This window comes from Vombatus ursinus, unplaced genomic scaffold (assembly GCF_900497805.2).
Source record: "Vombatus ursinus unplaced genomic scaffold, bare-nosed wombat genome assembly UNPS02000749.1, whole genome shotgun sequence".
In the NCBI taxonomy this organism is placed as follows: domain Eukaryota; kingdom Metazoa; phylum Chordata; class Mammalia; order Diprotodontia; family Vombatidae; genus Vombatus; species Vombatus ursinus.
This window is the reverse complement of record NW_020940527.1, coordinates 3364835-3386784: the sequence shown is the minus strand read 5'-3', so window position 1 is coordinate 3386784 and position 21950 is coordinate 3364835. Positions and strand designations below refer to the sequence as shown.

At 38.2% G+C, this 21950-nt stretch overlaps 1 protein-coding gene across 2 annotated transcripts in view; it reads left to right on the top strand.

Annotated features, from left to right (window-relative positions):
* The window catches only part of MICU1 (mitochondrial calcium uptake 1), a 219089-nt gene that overhangs the window by 155002 nt on the left and 42137 nt on the right, over window positions 1-21950 (top strand). For both annotated transcript variants that reach the window (XM_027860205.1, XM_027860199.1), the window contains exon 9: window positions 14534-14671. In XM_027860205.1, the coding sequence (XP_027716006.1) occupies window positions 14534-14671 (138 nt within the window). The remainder of the gene's footprint in view (window positions 1-14533; window positions 14672-21950) is intronic.

Genomic DNA, 21950 nt, shown 5'->3' with positions numbered 1-21950 from the left:
TGTGTGTGTGTGTGTGTGTGTGTGTGTGTGTGTGTGTGTGTGTGTGTAAGACAGAAGTAAATGTCATTAATGAGGCCGAGAGGACATAGTATCAGTCAATCAAGTGTTTATTAAGTACTTATTTTGTGCCTAGCACTTATGTTTTGCACTGCAGGTAATAAAAGGGGCATAAAAGACGTGGTTCATGCCCTTGAGAAGGTTATAATTTTATTGAGAAGCCAAGCTCTCTATCCAAACAATTAGAGAACAATCTAAGGTACTGTGTAATCAGGTACTAAACCAAGTGGTACAGACTACTGATGTCAAGCATGCAGCCCACAGGCCACATGTGGCCCACAACACTCCTGACTATGGCCCAAAACAGATTAAAATATGATTGAGAAATAGTTAACAAAATAAATAAAAATACAGTGAAACATAAATAATATTAATGTGTGGTTTTCTAATTCAATACACTGCCCACAGGGATCCTTATATATAGTTTAGTGGGCCCTGTTTCTGTTTGAGTTTGACAACACTAGTGTAGACTCCTCATATAATAAGAGTTCAAAACATTCAGAAAAAATCAGCATGCGCCACAGTAATCAAGGAGGGATTGTGAGGAAATTAGAATGAGAAGTTTACCCTGAAGGAAGAATAAAAGTCAAACAGGAAAAACAGAAGGTGAAGAATGTTCAAGACAGGAAGGTGCAACATCCAAACCAAAAAGATTCAAAAAAGCTTGGAAAACACCTCAGCAAATATTTGCTATTTTTGTCAAGGAAAGAGAAATGATGACCAAGGGCCTTACCAATGTAGAAGATAAACTTGTTAGGTTTTTTTTTTAAGACATTACAGAGGAGAACACTGGAAGATTATGAGTCATGTCACCTCATAAACAAGAAGGAATGGAGGGAAAGCACGGAAAGCTTGACAAAAGACCTAATTAAGCCAGATGATCCCAAGGGTGTTTAAGGATGAAATTGGAGGAAGTCTAACCAGTAAATGAAAAATGGAAGTTGCAGATAGGCAGCCCTTGATTCAAGGTATGAAGAGACTTCCTAAAAATTAGAGCTGATCAAAAATGGAATGGACTGACATGGAGGGTAGTGAGTTGTTCATCACTGGAGGTCTTTAAGGAGAGCCTGAAGGATCTAAGTATGCTGTAGATGAGATTGTTCTTGAGGTACAGGTTGGATTAGATCAGATCAGGGCTTCTTAAACTTTTTCCACTCGCAACCCCTTCAGCCATTCATAAACTGGGTCACGACCCTATTGGGGGTCGTGACCTACAGTTTAAGAAGCACTAGATTAGGTAAACTCTGAGATTCTTTGATAAATAATTCTGGAAGAAGAAGCAGAGGTGCTTATTGTTGTTCAGTCATTTTAATTGGGTTTGTGGTTTTCTTGGCAGAAATTCTGGAGTGGTTTGCCATTTCCTTCTCCAGCTCAGTTTTACAGATGCAGAAACTGAGGCACACTATGCAGTGTGCCACCTAGTTGCCCATTACCATTATTGGAAATGGGACAGAGCTATTCAGAGACTGGCTGTCTAAAGGGGTAGAGAGTAATCATTGGCGAATGAGCAAATCCTAAAAACTGCCTAATAGAAGCAAGGAAGATGTAAAACTACAGTGGTGCACAGAATGGTATAAATTGACATATCTGCATTCTGAATTGAAACACTAAAAAATGAGCAATATGAAATTTCCAAAGCTGCTTGCTAATTAATTGCCAACTGCATTACCATAAAATAAAATAACTAAATAGGAAACCCTTTCTACAACAGAGGGAATCTCAGTCTCTCAGATACTGTGTTATATCAAGACCCAGGAAAATTCAAGGTCTTGGAAGTAGCTACTGTCTCTTTTAAAACACTGTTATCCCCGGGGCAGCTAGGTGGCACAGTGGATAGAGCACCGACTCTGAAGTCAAGAGGACCTGAGTTCAAATCCAGCCTCAGACCAAACACTTGACACTTACTAGCTGTGTGACCCTGGGCAAGTCACTTAACCTCAATTGCCTTAAAAAAAAAAGGGAAAAAAACCCCACTATTATCCCTTTGACCCAGCAATACCACTTCTAGGTCTGTATCTCACAGAGATCATAACAGTGGGAAAAAGACCCACATGTACAAAAATATTTATAACAGCTCTTTTTTGTGGTGGCAAAGGATTGGAAGTTGAGGGGATGTCCATCAATTGGGGAATGGCTGAACAAGTTGCGGTTTATGAATGTAATGGAATACTATTGTGCTATAAGAAACGATGAGCAGGCAGACTTCAGAAAAACCTGGAAGGACTTATTTGAACTGATGCTGAGTGAAGTGAGCAGAAACAGGAGAACATTGTACACAGTAACAGCTGTATTATGTGATGATTGACTTTGATAGACTTAGCTCTTCTCAGCAATACAAGGATCTAGACAACTATAAAAGACTCATGATGGAAAATGCTATCACATCCAGAGAAAAAACTATGGCGTCTGAATGCAGATTGAAACATACTATTTACTCTGTCTCTTTTTTGTTTTGTTTCTTCTTTCTCGTGGTTCCTCCCATTCGTTCTAATTCTTCTTTACAACATGACTGATGGGAAAATATGTTTAATAAGAACGTATGTGTAGAGCCTATATCAGATTATACGCCCTCTTGGGGAGGGGGCAGGGGAGGGAAGTAGAGAAAATTTAAAGCTCAAAAGCTTATGGAAGTGAATGTTGAAAACTAAAAATCAATAAATATTAGGAAAAAAGACAGCTGAAATGGTACTGCTTTATCTAATTAAGTTAATTACACTTTATTTAACAAAACAAACACTATTATAAGCCATAAACTCTCAAAAAATACTAATATGATTAAATCACATTTATGGAGTAACTGTCCGTGTAAAGCCTCAGAATTTAATCTAATTATATTTTAATAAGACAATTCTTTGCTTGATCAGTCTGTAATCTCAGTCATGTATGTGCCTGTTCCAATGGTGTAGCCCAGGGCCTGCCATCCATAGGCGGTCTACCCAATATGCTGAGAGATTTTCTCAAGAACTTGGCCTTGAGTGATTCCAGCGGAAAATGTGGACCTTCCATCAGTTCTCACTCACTCTTACTACATGTCTCTTCTGCCTCTCTTAGTTTTGCATGTGTGATCACTGGATCATAGACCGAGAGGTAGCCATCTAGTCTAACAGACTTATTTTACACAGGAGGAAACTGAGGCCCACGGAGACAAAGTGATTTGTTCAAGGTCACAAAGGAAGTGAGTGGTGTGGCCTGAGTCAAGTTGGAGCTCTTTTTTTTGCCTTTTGGTGAGGCAATCGGAGTTAAGTGACTTGCCCAGGGTCACACAGCTAGTAAGCGTCAAGTGTCTGAGGCCGGATTTGAACTCAGGTCCTCCTGACTCCAAGGCCAGAGCTATATCCACTGTGCCACCCAGCTGCTGCTAGTTGGAGCTCTTTTGGATATACCATACTCCTCTCTGATATTCTTTATGTCACTTCTCTTGTGGGGGTTTTCCTTAGGAATATGTTGCAATATCCTCTTGTCCAATATGAACTTTTCCATTGCCCTCTGGGTCATTTGCAATTTTAATTCTTCAGAGTCTGTGGTATTATATGACTCATGGCTATACAAGATCACTGGAAGAATACTGATTCTCATAAACAATACAAGTGTAAATTATTTTCGTAATGATTTTTATAGAGATGGGTCAGTAGTTATTGATATTTTCAAAATCCAAGTACTTTTTGGGGAGGAAATGATTTTTCTTTTTTCTTTTTTTCTTTATCTTTTCAATTTTGATCTTAAACATCAACAATCATTAGCATTTTAATATACAAAGGAGGAAAAAGGAAGACTGTATATGAAACATAAAATACTAGGTAATATAGTTTTGTTTTCCAAAAAGAGTGTGTTAAATTTAACAAGATGGGAAGAACACTACCCTATTTGTATCCCCTTCTGAACTTCCTTCTGTTTTTTCCTATGCATTTTTAATATTTTATTAATAATCTTTTCTTTTTTATGCTGTTACTATCTGTTCCTCATTCCCCAACAGAAGCCCATATTTGTAGCATATAAGTCAAGTGAAACAAATACATATATTGGCTGTGTCTGAAAATGCATGTCTCATTCTGCACCTCTAGTTTGTCATCTCTGCCAAAAAATGGGAAGCATACTTCATCATCAATCTTTTGGAATCATGATTGGTCAATGATAAGAGTTCTTAAGTCTTCCAAAATAATCTTGTTCTCCTATGTGGTATTCATTGCATAAATTATTCTGATTCTGCTTTCTTTGCTCTGCATTAGTTCATATACGTTTTCTAATGTTTTTCCAAATTTATCTCATCATTTCTTACAGCAGAGTAGTATTTTATTACATTTATGTACTATAATTTGTTCAGTCATTCCTCAATTGATAAGGACTTCCTTTATTTTCGAGGTTTTTTTTTTCATACAGTAGTACATGCTGCTTTAATTGTATACACATAGGCCCTTTTCCCCTCTGTCTTTGATGTCATTGGGATAGTGGTATTGCTCGGTCAAAGGATATGCACAGTTGCATAATTTTTTCAGGATAGTCCCAGATTGTTTCCCTGAATGGTTGCATCCATTCATGACTCTACCTCTAGTGTTTTGGCATGCTAATTCTCTCATAAATTTTTTTCCCCCAAGGGTTTGCTACCCTTTTTTTTGATATCCTAAAAATTCTTTCCTCAGTGCTCTCAAAATTATGTCACTTCCAGCATGGACACCCCCATTCTCACCCTGCATATACTTGGTCTAATAGTGCTACTCTTAACCTTTTTTTTTTTTTAAGTGCCATTTCTACTTCCTCAGGAAGCACTTTGGGGACTATCCTGTTACAGTACAAATATGGAGGTTTAACTGTCCTTAATGGAGAAAAGTATTTATTGCAGAAATCTAGACAGATCTTTTTCATTTGTCTTCTCTTTGTTAGCCTTCCTCCAGTTTCATCCTCAAACACCCCTGGATGATCAGGCTTAATAAGAACTCTTATTGAGCTTTCCATAAACTTGTCTTTTCCCCTTTGTTGCTTCTTGTTTATGAGGTGATATTGCTCAAAATCTTCCATCCTTCTCCTCTGTGATGTTTTACAAACAGAACTTATCTTCTGCTTTGGTAGAAAGGTCAGTGTTCTCTTTCAAGCTCTAAGATCCTTTTCAGCAGGTTTATGCATGCTGGCCACCTTGCTCTTCCTCTGCTGTCAGAGGCCAATGCTCACATAGTCTCTCATATGAATTATTTAATATTAAGTAAGTGATAACCTGCTGACAAATGATTTCTCTCATTCATTCCATTTATAATTATTCTCCAGTATGACTTGACTTATCGGATTCAACAAAAGAAAGCCTTGCCATATTCCTAATATTCGCAGGGTTTCTTTCCAATATGAATTCTCTGATATTGAATAAGATTTTCGCAGTAGCTGAAAGTTTCTCCACATTCATTGCATTCATAATATTTCTTTCCAGTTTGAATTCTACTTGTTAAGAGATCATTTACTAGTTTTTTAAATATTACATTGTTACTTACCTTGATTTTTTAATTTAATCATCTACTCTGAGACGGAAGAGTAATCAGTTAATAAGTAATTACAAAATTAATAAAGTCCAGAGACAGAGTTCAGAATTAAGCTCCCCTCAAGTGCCTCTTTCACATCATGACCATTATTTTTAAGAGTTCCCAGTGTTGGCTATTGCCTGTTACAGTTTGCCCCATGCCATTAAGGTAAAATTATCCCATCCAGAGGCCATGTTGTCACTCTTGAACAGGCTGAAACCTCAGCTGGCTGGTTGATGGTAACATGCTATCCGCAAGGCCAGGACAAAAGTAGTACAGAAATATGTTCTGACTTTTGCACACTTGATAGAGTCCAAGGAGCTGGCTCCAGGTGAGGAGGATATGGAGGAGAAGGAGAGCAAATTGTATGGGCAAGTTATTAATTGTTTTCCTACTGCATTTGTCTCTCATTGCTCATGCTATAGTTAGATGTTACTATCTTTTTTTTTAATGAACTTTTGCTGCTGTCTTTTTGTTTTTACATCAACTAAATTTCTCTCCCCCTCTCTCCCCCTCCCTGTGCCCAAAGAGCTATCCCATATCTTCTATCCTTTTTCAATAAAAAATGTCTCTGTTAGCAGAGCTTTGGGCTACTTAGTGAAAAGTATAGTGCCTCTGATCACTTTGAGCTTAAGTCTCAGAGATTCTTTTTTTTGGTTTGATTTTTTTTTTCTAAAGTTACTGTGAGTTATAATTGAAGGAGGTCAATGAAAGCAGAACCTGACCCTTGAGCACCTGTTAAGATCTGTTCCTTGATGCAGAGGTTTGCCTTACACACCCTTTCCTTATAGAGCTTATACACATTAACTTTTCAGGCTGATTGGAATATTAAACAGCAGGTAGTTTTGCTGAAGCTTCAGCTTGTCCATATTTATATAACTCTTACCTTGTGGGAAAATAAAAGTACTTCAAATACCAGAAGAGAGATAGTCTGGTACTATTGATTACTCTTCAGCTATCTTGAGACCTTTGTTGTGTGGGGTTTTTAGTCCATTTTTGCTTCTTATTCTTTTAGTACTAAATTGTCCCTATAACTTAGGAATTTCTCTCCCATGCTCTCCCAGTTGCTTCCCATTTCAAATGGGGTAGAAGGGTGTAAAAACAGTAACACTTAATCTCATAGCATTAGGAGATGCAGTGTGGGTTGGATTAGTATGAAATGTTCTTTTCAGTCCAGAAGTGATTTTGATTGAATTTGACTGAAGGAGAAAGTCCTAGTGACCTCATATTTTATTTTTGTATCTAAAATGTGAAGTATCTCAAAGATGCCAGACTCTGAAGGTGAGCAGAAGAATTAAAGGCAGTCTAGTAACCCTGGAGAACTTGTTTAAGCAAGTCTAGCTTATAAGACAATGTGATAGGGCTACTGTGTTATTATAATTAATAATTATAAATAATAATAATATTATAAACACCGTGCCAGGTGCTGGGAGATGTATTTTCATGTAGGCTGATGCTTAAATGTACCAAGACATTTTATTTGGATCCTGAAGCATGAAGCATTAAAGTTCCAAAAAAAAAAAATTCTCAGGCTCCCCCAGTTAACTAGTACTTCCTGCTATACTCAGAGGACAATAAAGGAGGCTGCTTCATTCAAATAACCAGTGAATTTCCCAGTCTGCATTAAATAACATATCATTGAACTAAGTCAGAACGTATATTCTAGTCAGGCTCTGTTGGTCACTAGTTGTATAATCTTAATTAAGTTATTTGACCTCTCCAAGTCTTACTTTCATCATCCATAAAATGAGGATAGTCATATTTGTACCACCTACCACATAAATGAAATCATGAGCATAATTTTGTTTACATTTTGTAAACTTTAAAGTAGGGTGGTGTTACTTGACGTACTAAATCTTGTGTTCTGTAGCGTTTTACTCCATAGGAGTTTTATGTTTTATGTCTGTTATGTTGTTAGTGGCAGCTGATGGCGCAGTGGATAGAGCGCTGGGCCTGGAGTCAGGAAGACCTGAGTTCAAATTCAGCTTCAGGTGTTTAGTAACTATGTGGCCTTGGGCAAGTTACTTAGACTCTGCTGAAGTTTCCTTATGTGTGAAAGTGGGGACAATAATATCACCTACCTCCCAGGGTTGTTGTGAGGATCAAATTAAATAATATTTGTTAAAAAAAAAAAAAGTATTTAGTCTAGTGCCTGGCATGTAGTGGGCACCATATAAATGCTTATTCCCTTTCCTTCTCCCTTATGTCATGTCCGCACCTAATTTTTTGTGACATATAAATAAGTGGATAATGAGATAATAAGGAAGCTAAGACCTAGAGAGACTAAGTGACCTGGTCATGATTATGGGGTAATAGAGTGAAAGCAGGAGCTCCAGTCTCCAGTGTTCCCTTTCCAGTATGTTTAAATCCTTTACTTTCGTATAATTCTTCTTCTTATAAAATTTCCTTTCCAGAAGGAGAAAATCTCTCCATTTAATTCTCAAATCTCAAGTTAAAGTAACTTCAATTATACATTTGTAGAAATTCACTGAAGTCCTCCAATGCCTCATCTTGGAGAGGAGGTTTTCCTGGATTCTCAGAGACTGTATAATAGTAGGCTCTTAGTGGCTCCACCAAGCCAGGAGAGCTTAAAGCACACACCCAGCAAAGGGCTGCGTGTCTGTCATCTGGCGGCCGAGTTACTTGAATTTTTTGACCACAGCAACTCTGTAAGGCCATTCACCATGATAAATCACGGATTCTGGAAGAATGGGTGTGTGTGTGTGTGTGTGTGTGTCTCTGTGTGTGTGTGTGTGTGTGTGTGTGTGTGTGTGTTCATGTATTATAGTCCTTTCACCTCATCTCAAGTCGTTCTGTAGAAAATATATGTAGGTGAATGATGTGGGAATTTGTTATGCTTGACTATGTATTTTTGTTACAAGAGTTTTCTTTTTTTCTTTTAAATTTGATTTGTGAGAGAGAAAAAAATATTTGTTAGTTGAAAAATAAAATGAAAATTTTAAAAAGAAAAAGCATATAGACTATTGTGAGTTAATGCTCTATAGCTATATTTGTTCTGACTGAATTATGTCTCTATGTGACTTAGTATGCAGAGTATCATAACACAGGTCTTTGCTACCAGTTCTGAGTAATTTAAACTTAAAATCCTTCTGTTGTGTTGAATCATTGACATTTGCATAGCCCTCTGAGGGTTGCAGGCTGCTCTGTGTACACAGCTTGTCCATGGCCACACTGCTAACAGACTGTAACATGAGATTCAAGTCAGGACCTCTGCCTGCTTCTTCTGTTTCTTTTTTTTCTTTTTTTCGGTTAGGCAATGGGGGTTAAGTGACTTGCCCAGGGTCACACAGCTAGTAAGTGTTATCCAGGGCTGGTGCTTTATCCACTGTGCCACCTAGCTGCCCTCTTCTGCCTGCCTCTTCTGAGGCTGCCACTCTATCCATCCTGTTACTGGCACTCACTTTACTTTTAGAGTATTTTTTTTTCAGACTCCTAATATTTTAAATGTAGATTTAAGTTCAGGTGGCAGTATTGTTTAATTTACAGACTGCAGTTGTGAAAAGGTCCTGGGTACCTTAAGAACCCTTTAAACCAGACTCTTCTTACAGATGAGAAAACTGAGTCCCAGAGACTTGCAATAACTTGCCTAAGCATGATAGGCACTTACTGAACTTGGCTGTTCCAGAAGAGCAAAGGAATCATTGGAGGCTTTTTTAGCCCCTTGCAAGGGATTCTTAGGAAGATAAAATGAAACCATGACTTTCTGTCCTAAGAGTGAAAACTCTGAATTCCAAATATAGCTTTGCTATTGATTCTGCATTTACACTTTTCCCTTAGTGTAAAAAGTGGAGCTCTCATCTTTTCTACACAGTTCAGCACTTGAACTGACACAAGATTGTTTGCCAATTATTCTTTGGGTGTTAAGTATTGACACTTCAATTAGTCCTTTGCAAGGGCTGTCCTTTCTTCTATTTCTTTTTCATCTCTCATAATGCCAGCTTCACAGTAGAGGCTTAATAAATATTTGTTGACTTACATAATGCTCAGCCAGAAACTGTTGCTTTTGTCTTAAAATTGTAGTACATTTGTCATATGAAGTATTGGCCAAGAACTTTGAGTTCTTCCTGCAGATTTGCTTCCAACCAGTTCTCTGTAAATGCAGGGGAGCAAGTTACACTTTCCTCTCCTGGCTGTAGGAATAATGTGAATGATAGTCAAGTCACTTAACCAGATATTCTGATTTTATTTTGCACTGAGAGGTAGCCCCTGCCTTTTCCTCTGAAATGTTCCTGCTTAATGCAGTATCAGATCCTCTTGTCCCCCCATGTGGACCCTCAGTTTTGTGGCCTCCATCCCACAGCATGGTTTCTGTGCCCCGGCAGGACTGAACTTTCCACTGCCTAAATTGAAAAATGTATCCGTTGTGTATGGTTTTGAAAAAGAAACAGCCCCAAGTATGCCAGTCAAGAAGCATTTATTAAGCCCTTACCATATGCGAGACACAATAGTGAGGTCGTGGATTTTCTTCCATTAGAGAGCCATATGGTCAGATCTAACCAGGAGTTGATGCTACATGGACAACTGAACTTCATAGTTTCCGAGCCCCTTTCGGCTCCCTTTGTTTTAAAAGGGGGGGGGGGGAGTATCAGAGGTAAGTTCAGGATTTCAAAGAGCATTCCTAAAATGGCTAACATGGGGATTTAGAACTGCTTCTGGGACATTGTCATCTTTAAAACTATAATAGTGATAAAGTTTTATGCCTCCAAGGAAACAGAGCTATAAAGATTTTTCGCTTACTTCATAAACCACTGAGAAGAGCAAAGCACAATTACTTCCCATGATAATGAAGAACAAAATGTGTTTTAGCCAGAGAATTACTAAGTCTAAGCTTGGAACTCTTTTTTTGCCCCATGTGAAAGAATTAAAATTTCTGTGAAGACTCAGAAGCCTTTATCTGATGAATACTCTGATAGCAAAAGCTCATTCAAGTGTCCTGACCTTGAGAGTGGGGGCCATGTTTTCCACTTGCTTTGACAGGGCCTAGAATAGTGCCATGTGCGGACAGTTACTTCAAAACAAGCGGTTTTGTGAACTCTATAGACCTCATAAAGCTCTTGGTCAGGCGTTTGCCAAATCACCGGGGCCCAGTGACTTGAACTCATCACCTTAGCTCACGTTAACTCATCAGAGTTCCTTTTGTTCCATTCTTTATAGTCTTAGGATTATTGATAACAAATACAGAAACACAATAGGAATTGAGTAGTTCTGCTTTCTTTCTGACATCGTTTACCCTTATCTCTTATACTCAGACATCAGTCCTGCCGCTTTCTTTTTCTTCCCAAGTTGTGCATAGCTTCAAAATCCTTTCCTGTCATACAAAGCAAAGTTGGAAAGCTTTGTGTTAACACTGGGTTTGGGCAGCCTGAAGCTAATGTTACTGGGACTTCACCACTATTTTGTATTCCTACTATAATTGTGACCTCTGATTTCATATTTTGAACATGACCTCTATTAATAAGAGAGGCAGCTAGGTGATTTTTGATTCTTGAAGATAGAGTTAGAGTACTGGTCCCCTGGAGTCATGAAGGCCTGAGTTCAAATACTAGTTGTGTGACCCTGGCAAGTCATTTAACCCATTTGCCTCAGTTTCCCTCATCTGTGAAATGGCAATAATAATTGCACTTACCTACCATAGTTGTTGTGAGGATCAAATGAAATATTAATTGTAAAGCATGTGGTACAGCATATGGTACATAGTAAGCACTATATAAATGCTAGCTATTATTATCATTATTATTATCAGGCCCTTTTAAAATCGAAGCTCAATGCAGAGCTCCCCATTCCATCACTGAAATTATTTAAGGTTGTATTGTCATTGTACAAGGTGCTAAACAAAAATCCTAGGGAATGAGCAAAGATACTAATTGAGACAATTAATAGCTAAGGCAAAGTTACAGATTACAAAATAAATCCTCAAAAATCAATAGCATTTCTATATAATAATAAGACACAAGAAGGAATAATAGAAAGTAATAGAAATAATAGAAAATTCCAAATAACTAAAAAATGCACAAAATAACCAGGGACTGACTTACCAAAGTCCATAGAAGACTTGAATAGATTCAATTACAGTGTTCCTAAAAGAAATAAAGAAAAACTTCAAAAGTTGGAGAAATATTCAATGCCCAGGGAGAAGCTGTGCTAATATAATAAAAATAATGATGCTATCAAAATACATTTACACCTTTAATGTTATACCAATAAAATCACCAAAGGACTTTATAGAACTAAATAAAATAATAAAATTCGTTGGGAAAAATGAAAGATCTAGAATATCAAGGGAAATGATGAAAAGAAGTAGAGGTGCAGGGAGAATATCACTTCCAAACTTCAAACTATATTATAAAATGGTAGTTATCAAAACCTTCTGGTATTAGATGAAAAAGATAAATCAGTAGAAGAGACTAGACAAGGAAGAATCAGAAACAATAGAAGAAAACAACCCAGGGTTTGTTAACGTGGGAAATATAAATTACCTAGGGGAAAAAACTGCTAGGAAAACTGGAAAGCAGTGTGGCAGAAATTAGGCTTAAAACTAGCACCTTATGTCATATTCCACAGTAAAACTGATATGTAGCCTTAATATTAAAGATAATAACTATTTTTAAATGGAGAAGAAGCATCATATATCTCTCACTGCTCTGAGTAGAAGATATATTCTTACCTAAACAAGATAGAGGCAATTACAAAAGATAAAATAAATAGCTTTGATTACTTGAAAGTGAAAAGCTGCTATACAGACAAAATTAATGAACCTAGGATAAGAAGAGAGGTGGTTGAATAGGAAAAAAAAATCTCAAGATTTCTTTGATAAGGATTTTCTATCCAAGACATATAACGATAAATGTTTTAAGACTAATAGTCATTCCCCCATGAATAAATGGTCAAAGGATATGAACAGTCAGTCAGTCAATAAACGTTGATTAAGCACCTGCTGTGTGCCAGGCACTGTGCTAAATGCTATAATGATTAAACAGTTCTAAAAAGAAGATTTGCAAAGTATTCACAACCACATGAAAGAATGCTCAAAATCACTAATAATAAGGTAAGTGCAAATCAAAACAACCCTGAGGTTTTACCTCACATCCTATAAATTGGTAAAAATGACAGAACATAGCAATAGACAGTGTTGGAGGGGTTGTGGGATGAAAGATCAAGCAGGACTCAAATGAAGAGATATGAGAGGATACCTCCAGCCCAGCCCTTTGTGGAGATGGGAGGTCCACAGGTGTCACACACTGCACTTCAATGTGTTGATCAGCTGTGCTGATTTTTTTTCTTCTTCTAAAAATACTGTTGGGGCAGTGAGGTAGCGCAGTGGATAGAGCACCAGCCCTGGAATCAGGAGGACCTGAATTCAAATCTGGTCTCAGACCAGACACTTGACCCTAGCTGTGTGACCCACTTAACCCCAATTGCCTCGCAAAAAAAAAAAAAAAAAAAAAAAAAAAAAGATTTAAAAAAATACTATTTCTCATGTGGGAAAAGACAAATACTATTTGTCTCTGGGAAGGGGAGGGGAAGGGATATTTGGAATAACTATGATGATGTAAGAAACAGAAAATTTCAATAAAAACTTATTTTTTAAAAAAAGAGGTACTAAACAAATACTTAACTTGCCTAGGTAAATCTAGCCATAGGTAGTGAAGTCCATACACACTCATCCTGCCAGAGCAGGATTGTACCCTGTCATGTATAGAATCTGAAAATGCCCCATCAGTCATTAGTTTCTCATGATGGACTAATGAGAAATTTTACTATCCCCACATCTTTAATAGGTTTTCCTGTTCCAGTCAGCTTCTGGATACTTCTTTATCCATTTCATTATTTCTGTATTCATGAGTGGCATTAACATTGCAGCTGGCGCCTAAGCAATCTTTTTCTTATTCTCATTGTCTTCATTTTAGATGGAAATTTTATACCATTTTCTGCTGACCCCTTAGATTGGTTAAGGGTATTTGCATATTTAAATACATTTAGTGATTTCCACTAACTTTGTGGAGAAGCGAGAAGAATAAAGAACAACACTGAGACAGGCCATTATTCTTTCCTGCAGAGTTTTGTGTGTGTGTGTGTGTGTGTTTTCAGCCTCCATGCATATCATCACCTTTGGTTATAATGTTGAAGGAAGCTTTAAACCTTCTTTGAAAGGAAGATACCCTAAGGGATTTGGAGAACCCCAATGCTCAATAATTATATTAATTAATATAGTCTGGAGAGCTGGTAGACCTTTGGTTTTTGGTTTTTTTTTTTTTTAAAATAACTGGTCAGATTGCCAATTCTTGATTATCTGTGTTTGAGGGAACTGGCATGAATTATCCAAAGCCAAACTTATTTATTGTTTCTTTAAGAACTAATACAGTTATTATATCTTTCTTCAGACTCACAAATAATCCTGTGAGGTAAATAAAGAATGTGTTACAGCATCTCCATTTTACACAGAAGGAAAATTAGAGGTTTACACAATATCACATTTAACCTCCTTTTATGTCCTGCCCCATTAGCTTGTAAGCTCTTTGAAGGCAGTGACTGTCCTCACACAAAACGTCACAGAGCCCAGGGATAGAGTTCTGGCCTTCTGATTCTTAGGAAAGGTGGAAAGAACATTGGCCTTAGAGGTGGCCAATTTCTTGCTAGCGAAATGACCTTGGGTAAGTCATTTACCTCTCTGAGCCTCAGTTTCCCTATTTGTAAAATGAGGTTATAATTCCAGTACTGTGGATCTCACTGGGTTGTTATAACAACAGTACTTTATAAAAGTAAACATGACATGCCGTTTTTTCATTCTATGCTGAGCTCTCTATAATTCTCAAAAGCAGGCCCTTCCATCACGTACACGTTTATCCTGTGCTCTCTGTCAGAAATGTTCCAAGATTTTTCTTACACACTAATTGCACTCTCCCATGTTGACACGTTGGCATGTGGTGAAATTCTCCCTTTTCTCTCCCTTTTAGTTTGAGCGTCAGGACCCCGTCAATGGGCGAATCACTGAGAGGCAGTTTGGCGGCATGTTGCTGGCCTACAGTGGAGTCCAGTCCAAGAAACTAAAAGTGATGCAGAAGCAGCTCAAGAAGCACTTCAAGGATGGGGAAGTGAGTAGTTCTGACCAAAACAGGAGAAGCTGCCGTAGTTATGGCTCCCAGGCTGCATCTGCACAGCCCAGCAAGGTGTCCGCCACTCCCACAGAACCTCTAACGCTTGTGCTTGCCAGCCATCTCCAGTGCCATTTTAGCCTGATCCATGCAGATCCCAGATCGGTTTGAGAATTCCTCCTGTTTGTCCAACAGCTACAGATGACGTCTACCATCTTTTACAGATTTCTTCACCAGTCTTTCTCGGTTCTTTTCTTCCCCAGCTAACCCTGCTTGGTGCTTTTTGTTCTACATCTCCAGCCGATAGCAGTTTGGGAAATGTAGTATTTTTCTATGCTGCTAATAATTATCCCTTGACATTTAATGATTTTATCTATTCTAAATGCTTTCATCTTGAATTATAGAATTTAAAGCCAGAAACAACCTTAGAAAGCATATAGTCCAACTTCATTTTACATATGAGTTAGTTGAGAGGTCAAATGACTTGTCAGTAGACACAGAAAGCAGAGCAAGACTTCAAACCCATGCCCTTTCAAATTGGATTCAAATCCACTGGTCTTTCAGCTATTCCATATCTCTCACTACCTCAGTATAATAGCTTTGAACTAATCTTCCTGTTCAGATTAACCCAACTACTAATATCCTCAGGTGCAGGCAGGTAATCAGCATTTATTAAGTGTTTATCATGTGCCAGATCTGTGCTAACCACTGGGGATACCAGTAAAAACAAAGACAGTCCCTGCCTTCAAAGAGCTTGCATTCTAATGGGGGAGGACATAAAAGGAGGCTAACGTGGGGTGAGGGAGCAACACTGAGGAATGAAATATGGCCAGCCTGAGCCCTTTCCCAACATGGAGGCCCCTAAGGGATCTCCCCAATGGAAAATGGGGGCTAGCACGGCTGAGGTGCCAGGGTTGTCTGTGAATAGAGTGACATTGTCCAAGAGTGATAGGTATGACCTTAAAGAGACCAACCCTCTGATGCAATTTGATGAGACAGATAGAATTCTGTTTTATTGCTTGAGAAAACAAACAAATGTGGTTGAAAGGCTCAGTCACACAGCCAGGTAGTAGCAGACCTGGGCATCTAAAGGCAATGTGGCATAGTGACAACAACAATGGTTCAGAAATCAAAAGACCCTGCTCTGTAAGTTCAGGAATATTGCTTACCCTTGCTGGACCAAAAGCCAAGTGAAATCTCAAAGATCTCTCCTGACACTAATGTTTTCTGATTTTTTAATTCCCAATTCAGGCCCTTTGTTCCTTCCTTTGGACAGGATTAGACTCTTGGGAAATATACAGGAAGCTGACCTGAAATAAAAAATTGGCTACATCATAGTAATATGCTGTTGGTAGAACTGTTATTTGATCCAGACGGTCTAAAAAGTAATTTGGAAACACTTTTTTTAAAAGAGTAATTAAAATGCCCATATCCTTTTGTTAGAAAAATCTGAAACAAAAACCTACTACAGTGAGTGAGTGAAGGAAAAGCCTTTATTACACTTCTCGAGAGAAAAGCCGACACAACGCACTTTAGTAGCACGTGGGTGCTGGTTCAGTGGTAGAATCAACTTTTAAACCATTAGTAAGATCCGTACTCCACCCATCAGGGCTATGGTTGGTCCATTTCATCTGAGTTACACCCTTCCTGGACAGCCCATCGCATGTTCATCCATGGTTCTTCTTTGTCATGTTAGATCATGCATCCCATGATCAAAAATGGCGGCTCTCTCCACCCTTGGGGTGTGTCAGTTAATATTCAATAAGCTTATTAAGCAAGAGCAGTGGAGAAAAGCCTTTGCCCTGTGGAGGTCCTGTTCTTGAATCCAATGGGTTACAACCGGTTTAGCCTCTAGGGCTCTTTCTTAAGGATTTAGTTGTTTACAGAAAGTTTGGAGCACTTTCTGATTGGTTGAGAGACTATCCACAAGATCTTGGAATTTCTTATCTTGCTGTGGAAGCCTAACCCCCTAAAGTCTTTCTTACACTTTGACCCAGAGATCCCACTGCTAGGCATATACCCTCAGGAGGTCACCTGGGTGAAACCGTTTGCAGGGTGAATTATGTGAGCATACAATAAAGAGAAATGTCTCTTTTATCATTTTAGTAAGATGCTTGTTATTGTAACGAACAAGTAGCAACAATATAGATGTACCTTTATTGGAGGAACAGCTAAACAAACACATGGTGGGCAATGGATAGAATATTGCTATTCTGTTTAAAAACTAAAAAAAAAAAAGAATATAAAGAATTCAGAGGAGCTTAGAAAGACATTCAGCCAGTCAGTTAACAAGCATTTATTAAGAACTTACTGCCAGATACTGTGCTAAGTGTTGAGAATACAAATACAAGCAAAAAGAAGGACCTTACCCTCAAGTAGCTTACATTCTAACGGGGGAAGACAAACACATAAAAGAAAGCTAGGAGTGGGGCTTGCAGGGAGGAAGGGACCCAGCAGGAGTGGGGGCGGCAGGGAGGGAAGCATGAAGAAATCTGGAGTGAAGCCTGGGGAGAACTGAAGAAGTAACTGACTTGGGTACCCTCCTTAAGTGGAGGCTCTGGGAAGAACCCTGCAGTCAAAAGGAGAAGCCTCAGGAGCAGAGAAAACTTCCGAGCTGTGAATTCCATGCTGAGCTGTGAATTCCATGCCGAACTGTGAATTCCATGGTGGAAGTGATCTTCCAGGATGAAGAGGTTTCTGGGGCATGATGGAGAACTCCAGGGTTTAGCCCAGTGAGAAATGAATTCCTGCAATGTGAAAAACCAGAACTGTATACATAATGACTACAACAATGGAAAAATGAAGAAAAACAACTCTTTAAAATGAAATTAAACAGTTACTATGACCGAATTTGACCCCAGAGAAGAATGGAGAAAATATACCTCCCTCCCTTAATTTCAGAGGAGGGAGACTATGGGTATGGAATATTGCAAATACTGTCAGACATAATTAGGTGATAGTGTTACTTAGTTTTGGTGAACTGATTTTTTTTCCTTTTTTTAAAATCTTGATTACAAGGGAAGGCTCAGTGGAGTGGCGTGTATTTATAAACAAATGGCACATAAAAACAAAACATATCATAAATAAGATTAGAACATGTTAATTGGTCACACGAGTGTAATCAAGAGTTCACTGTAAAAAGTTGGATATCACATGCTCAGAACTGCCTCATCTGGTCATTAGTATGTAATATTTACATATATATGAATTTTGTCTCTGATTGGCAAAAAATATCATCAGATTAACCAACCTATTTCATTCTTGGTTTCAATGCTGGGTGTCTGTGCTTTAAAACATACTTCTTATGCCAAGCTGTGAAGTGGCAGATGTTGGAATAGTCTTGAGAAATATCAGCTGCCCCAACAGTATTGCCACCTCTTTGCCCAGGCAGATGCCTTCTTGAATGGATGCAGCGATTACTGCAAAAAACAAGAAGAGAAGTTACAGGAGAATTCCCTCTTTCCCAGTGTGCCCAGGACATATTAGAAATCATTTGGAAATAAGGTTTGTAACTTCAAATGATTGCTCAGCAGGGAACATTCTTTTCTTTTAGCCACATTTAACAGAGAATTTTACCTTGAATTAATTGTTCATGATGAGCTAATTTATCATTTTGTTATGAAGTTACAGTAAAAAACAATAAATAAGATGTTAGCATCCTCTGTCTTGGAAGAAGGAAGCACTTCAGCCTTGACTAAAAACTAATTTAAGGCCTGAAGACTTGAAATAAAGCATAGAAAGCAAAATATGTATTTTATCATGTGGTGAAGATAGTTCTAAATTTGTTCCTGGACCAGAATTTCGAGATTGATTGTTCATATATTTTGATTAAATAGTTCGTAAACCTAGCAATTCAGTAAAAAGTTTTTCCTTCTAACATGAGCAGTTTGTCCTTTCTTGGCGTTGCCCTGAGGCCATAATTCCATCAAGTGGCCTTTCATTGTAGCTACACCCAATCTCCCAATTCCGTTATCCTTGACCTAGCCTAGCCCTCCATTGTCTTACCTCCCTATGGCTCTAGGCCACTTCCCGCCCTTAATCCTATCTAGGCTCCATTCTCCTTTGACCACAGTTAAGGTTCCTGGAATTCTATTACCTCATAGACTACTTGGCCACGCCTAGATCCCTCCCATTGTCTTTCTGTATCTTGTCTCCCTTAAAATGCTCAGATTTTTACAATCTAGCCAATAGCTCCCAGATGCTCAGATTCCTTAAGAGTCTGGCTAATATGGCAGATCTTTAATAAACCTTGTTTTTGGCTGAAAAAAAAAGAGAAACATTTCTTATTACATGAGAAGACCACCACCTGCTTTCTAAGTGTTTTTTTGTATTTCCATTTTAGGGTATCCAATATGTTGATAAGAAAGCATAAATTTCTTTTTTTTTTTTTTTTACATTAATCTGTTTCTGGGTGGTGTGTGTCTAGCAGACAGCAGCATGATTAACAAAAAGAAGGCCCTCCTGGGAATGATAAGCATTTATTCAGAACCCAGTAATTGTTCTGTGCTTTGCATTTTCTTTTTAACTGCTGAAGGAAACTGAATTCATTCATTCAGGAAACATTTATTAAGAGCTTTTTCATGCTTGTCACTGTGCTAAGCTCTGGGGATACCAAAAGAGACAAAAGACAGTCCCTGCCCTCAGAGAGTTTACAACCTAATCTATACAAAGTAAGCAATATAGAGGATATGTAGGAAATAATTAAAAGAGGGAAAGTGGTAGAATAAGAGGGGTTAGGGAAGGCTTCCTGCAGAAGATAGGGTTTTTGTTGGAACTTAAGGAAGCCTCTGAGGTCAGAAGAGAGAGAGAGAAAGCATTCCAGGCATGGGAGACAGCCAGAGAAATTGCCTGGAGCTGAGAGATATAGTATCTTGCCTTGTTTGTGGACCAGCCGTTCCAGTGGATCAAAGAGTACCTAGAGAGGAGTAAGGTGTAAGAAAACTGGAAAGGTAGAAGAGGGCTAGGTTATGAAGGGCTTTGAATGCCAAACAGGGCGTTTTGTATTTGCTCCTGGAGGTGATAGGGAGCCACTGGAGTTCATTGAATAGGGGAGTGACATGATCAGACCTGTGCTTTACAAAAGTCACCTTAATGACTAAATAGAGAATGGATTGGAGTGAAGAGAGATTGTGAAGATGAATATGTAATCCAAGTAACAAATCTTTATGAAGAGTAACAAGCATTTAATTAGTATTTGGATGAATCTTTGTTCTCATAGAGAGGGAGCTAAGTTGTGGCATTGATAGAGTACTTGGATAGGACTTGGCTTCAGTAAGACCTGAGTTCAAATCCTGTCTCAGATACTTCTTAGCTGTCTGACTCTGGGGAAGTCACTTAACCTTTTCAAGCCTCAATTTCTTCATCTGAAAAATGAAGAGAATAGCACCTGTTTAACAGAATGGTTATGAGGCTCCGATGAGTTTGTATTTTGCAAACCCTAAACCGCTGTATAAATGCTAGCTATTAGAAATTGTGGATATTCTCTCCAGTAGCGTAAATGGCAACCCATTCACTGAGTCCTAGTCTTGAAAGAGGTCTCAGAGACCATCTAGGCCAACCAATAGCTGAACAGTAATCGCCCCCTGCAGAGCACTCATGGTCATCTGACTTTTGCTTAAAGACCTCCCATAAGGGGTAAATCACTACCTCCCTAGGCAGCCTACTGCACTTTACAAGAGCTCTAATTGTTACAAGTTCTTCCTTAGGTTAAAACTAAATTTGCCTTTCTTACATACCCCCCACTGCTCTTAGTTCTGTCTTCTAGGGACCAGGCAAAGTAAGTGTGTTCCCTCTTCAGCATGACCGTGAAGACAACTATAACAGCCCTTCTAAGCCTTTTGACCCCAGATGACTCCCAGTCATGTCTTTCCTTAAGTCCTACCAGTGTGGGGGAGACCTTCCTTTAGAGCTCTTGACATGAGGTAGATACCAGTGTAGAAAGCAGGTTGTCTACCAGTGGTCCTTCATTCTCACTACCCCACTTCCTTTTTCAGCCATACATCTCTCTAATAATATCTTTTATGATACTTCTTCATAGTTCATTGATAATATGTTGCAACCTATTCACGTCTACCATGCACCCTTCCTCTAGGTGATTCATTACCTAATTTCTTTGGAAATTGTTATATACTCCACAGTTCACTGCCATAACTCTGTGTACTCTCGCTCTAATCCAGCTGCTTTTCTTTTGTACCATTTCTACTTCTTGATACAGCACATTGGAATGTAAAATAAATATTTTTGTACATATTAAATTCTGAATGTGATTTTCAATGTCACTGATGGAGAAAAGAGTTTGCTATTTAAGTCTTGACAGATAGTTTCCATTTTCGTCTGCTTGTTGCCATCCTTCCAGTTTCATCCTTTACTGTCCTTTGGATGATCTGGCTTCATTGGGCCTCATGCCCAGCTTTTTATAAATTTGTTTTTTTCTCTGCTTCCAACTCTCACTGGTGTATTTTCCACCATTCTCCTCCATAAGATTTGACCATCAAGTTTATATTCTAAACACATGTCCTTAACTTCTGTTTCTTACCTTGGCAATGAGATGAAGTGTTTACTGAGTGAAGCAGATTCTCAGCTTTTTTGGTGTCTTCATCATATCAATTAATATGCATTGGTTTAGCTTCCTTAGTGAATGGGATGACAGTCATCTCTGTGAATGTCTGTTATTTTATCCATTTCCCACTTTTTTTTGCTTCAGCGGTTTGTTTAGATAGTTGTTGGTTTTGCCTCATATGTATATATTGTCTCATGTTCATTTTTTCTTCTAATTTGGTATCAATTTTAATCTTTGCCCTGAGAATTCAGTGTCTAACTTGAATATAGTTGTTTTATAAATAATTTCTACATTGGTAAATAGCCGTTTCCTATCTGCTAGAATAAAATCAGATTCGTTTTCTGTGATGTTCTTTGATGTATTCCATTTCCAACATCTCCGGACTCTCTTTTTGGAAAAAAAACATTTATGATATATAATTGTGAGTCTTTTTTGTCTAGCCTACAAGCTGTTAGCCTGTCTTATTTCTCACTCCTTGACTGTAACTTCTATCATATTTTTCACCATCCTCTGCTGTTGCTTTGAAGTCACTGAATGTTGAAGTATGTGTTCATTTAATTTGGAGGGCTTTATTGAGTTCTTCATAAAATTTCTCTCTTATCTTCTATAACAAATATTGACACATTAACATCAGTTACATTCATGATAGTTACTTTTCGAATGCTCATCATGAATGCTACAATACAAAATGACCAAGTATCCTGTGAAATTTTGCTTTTT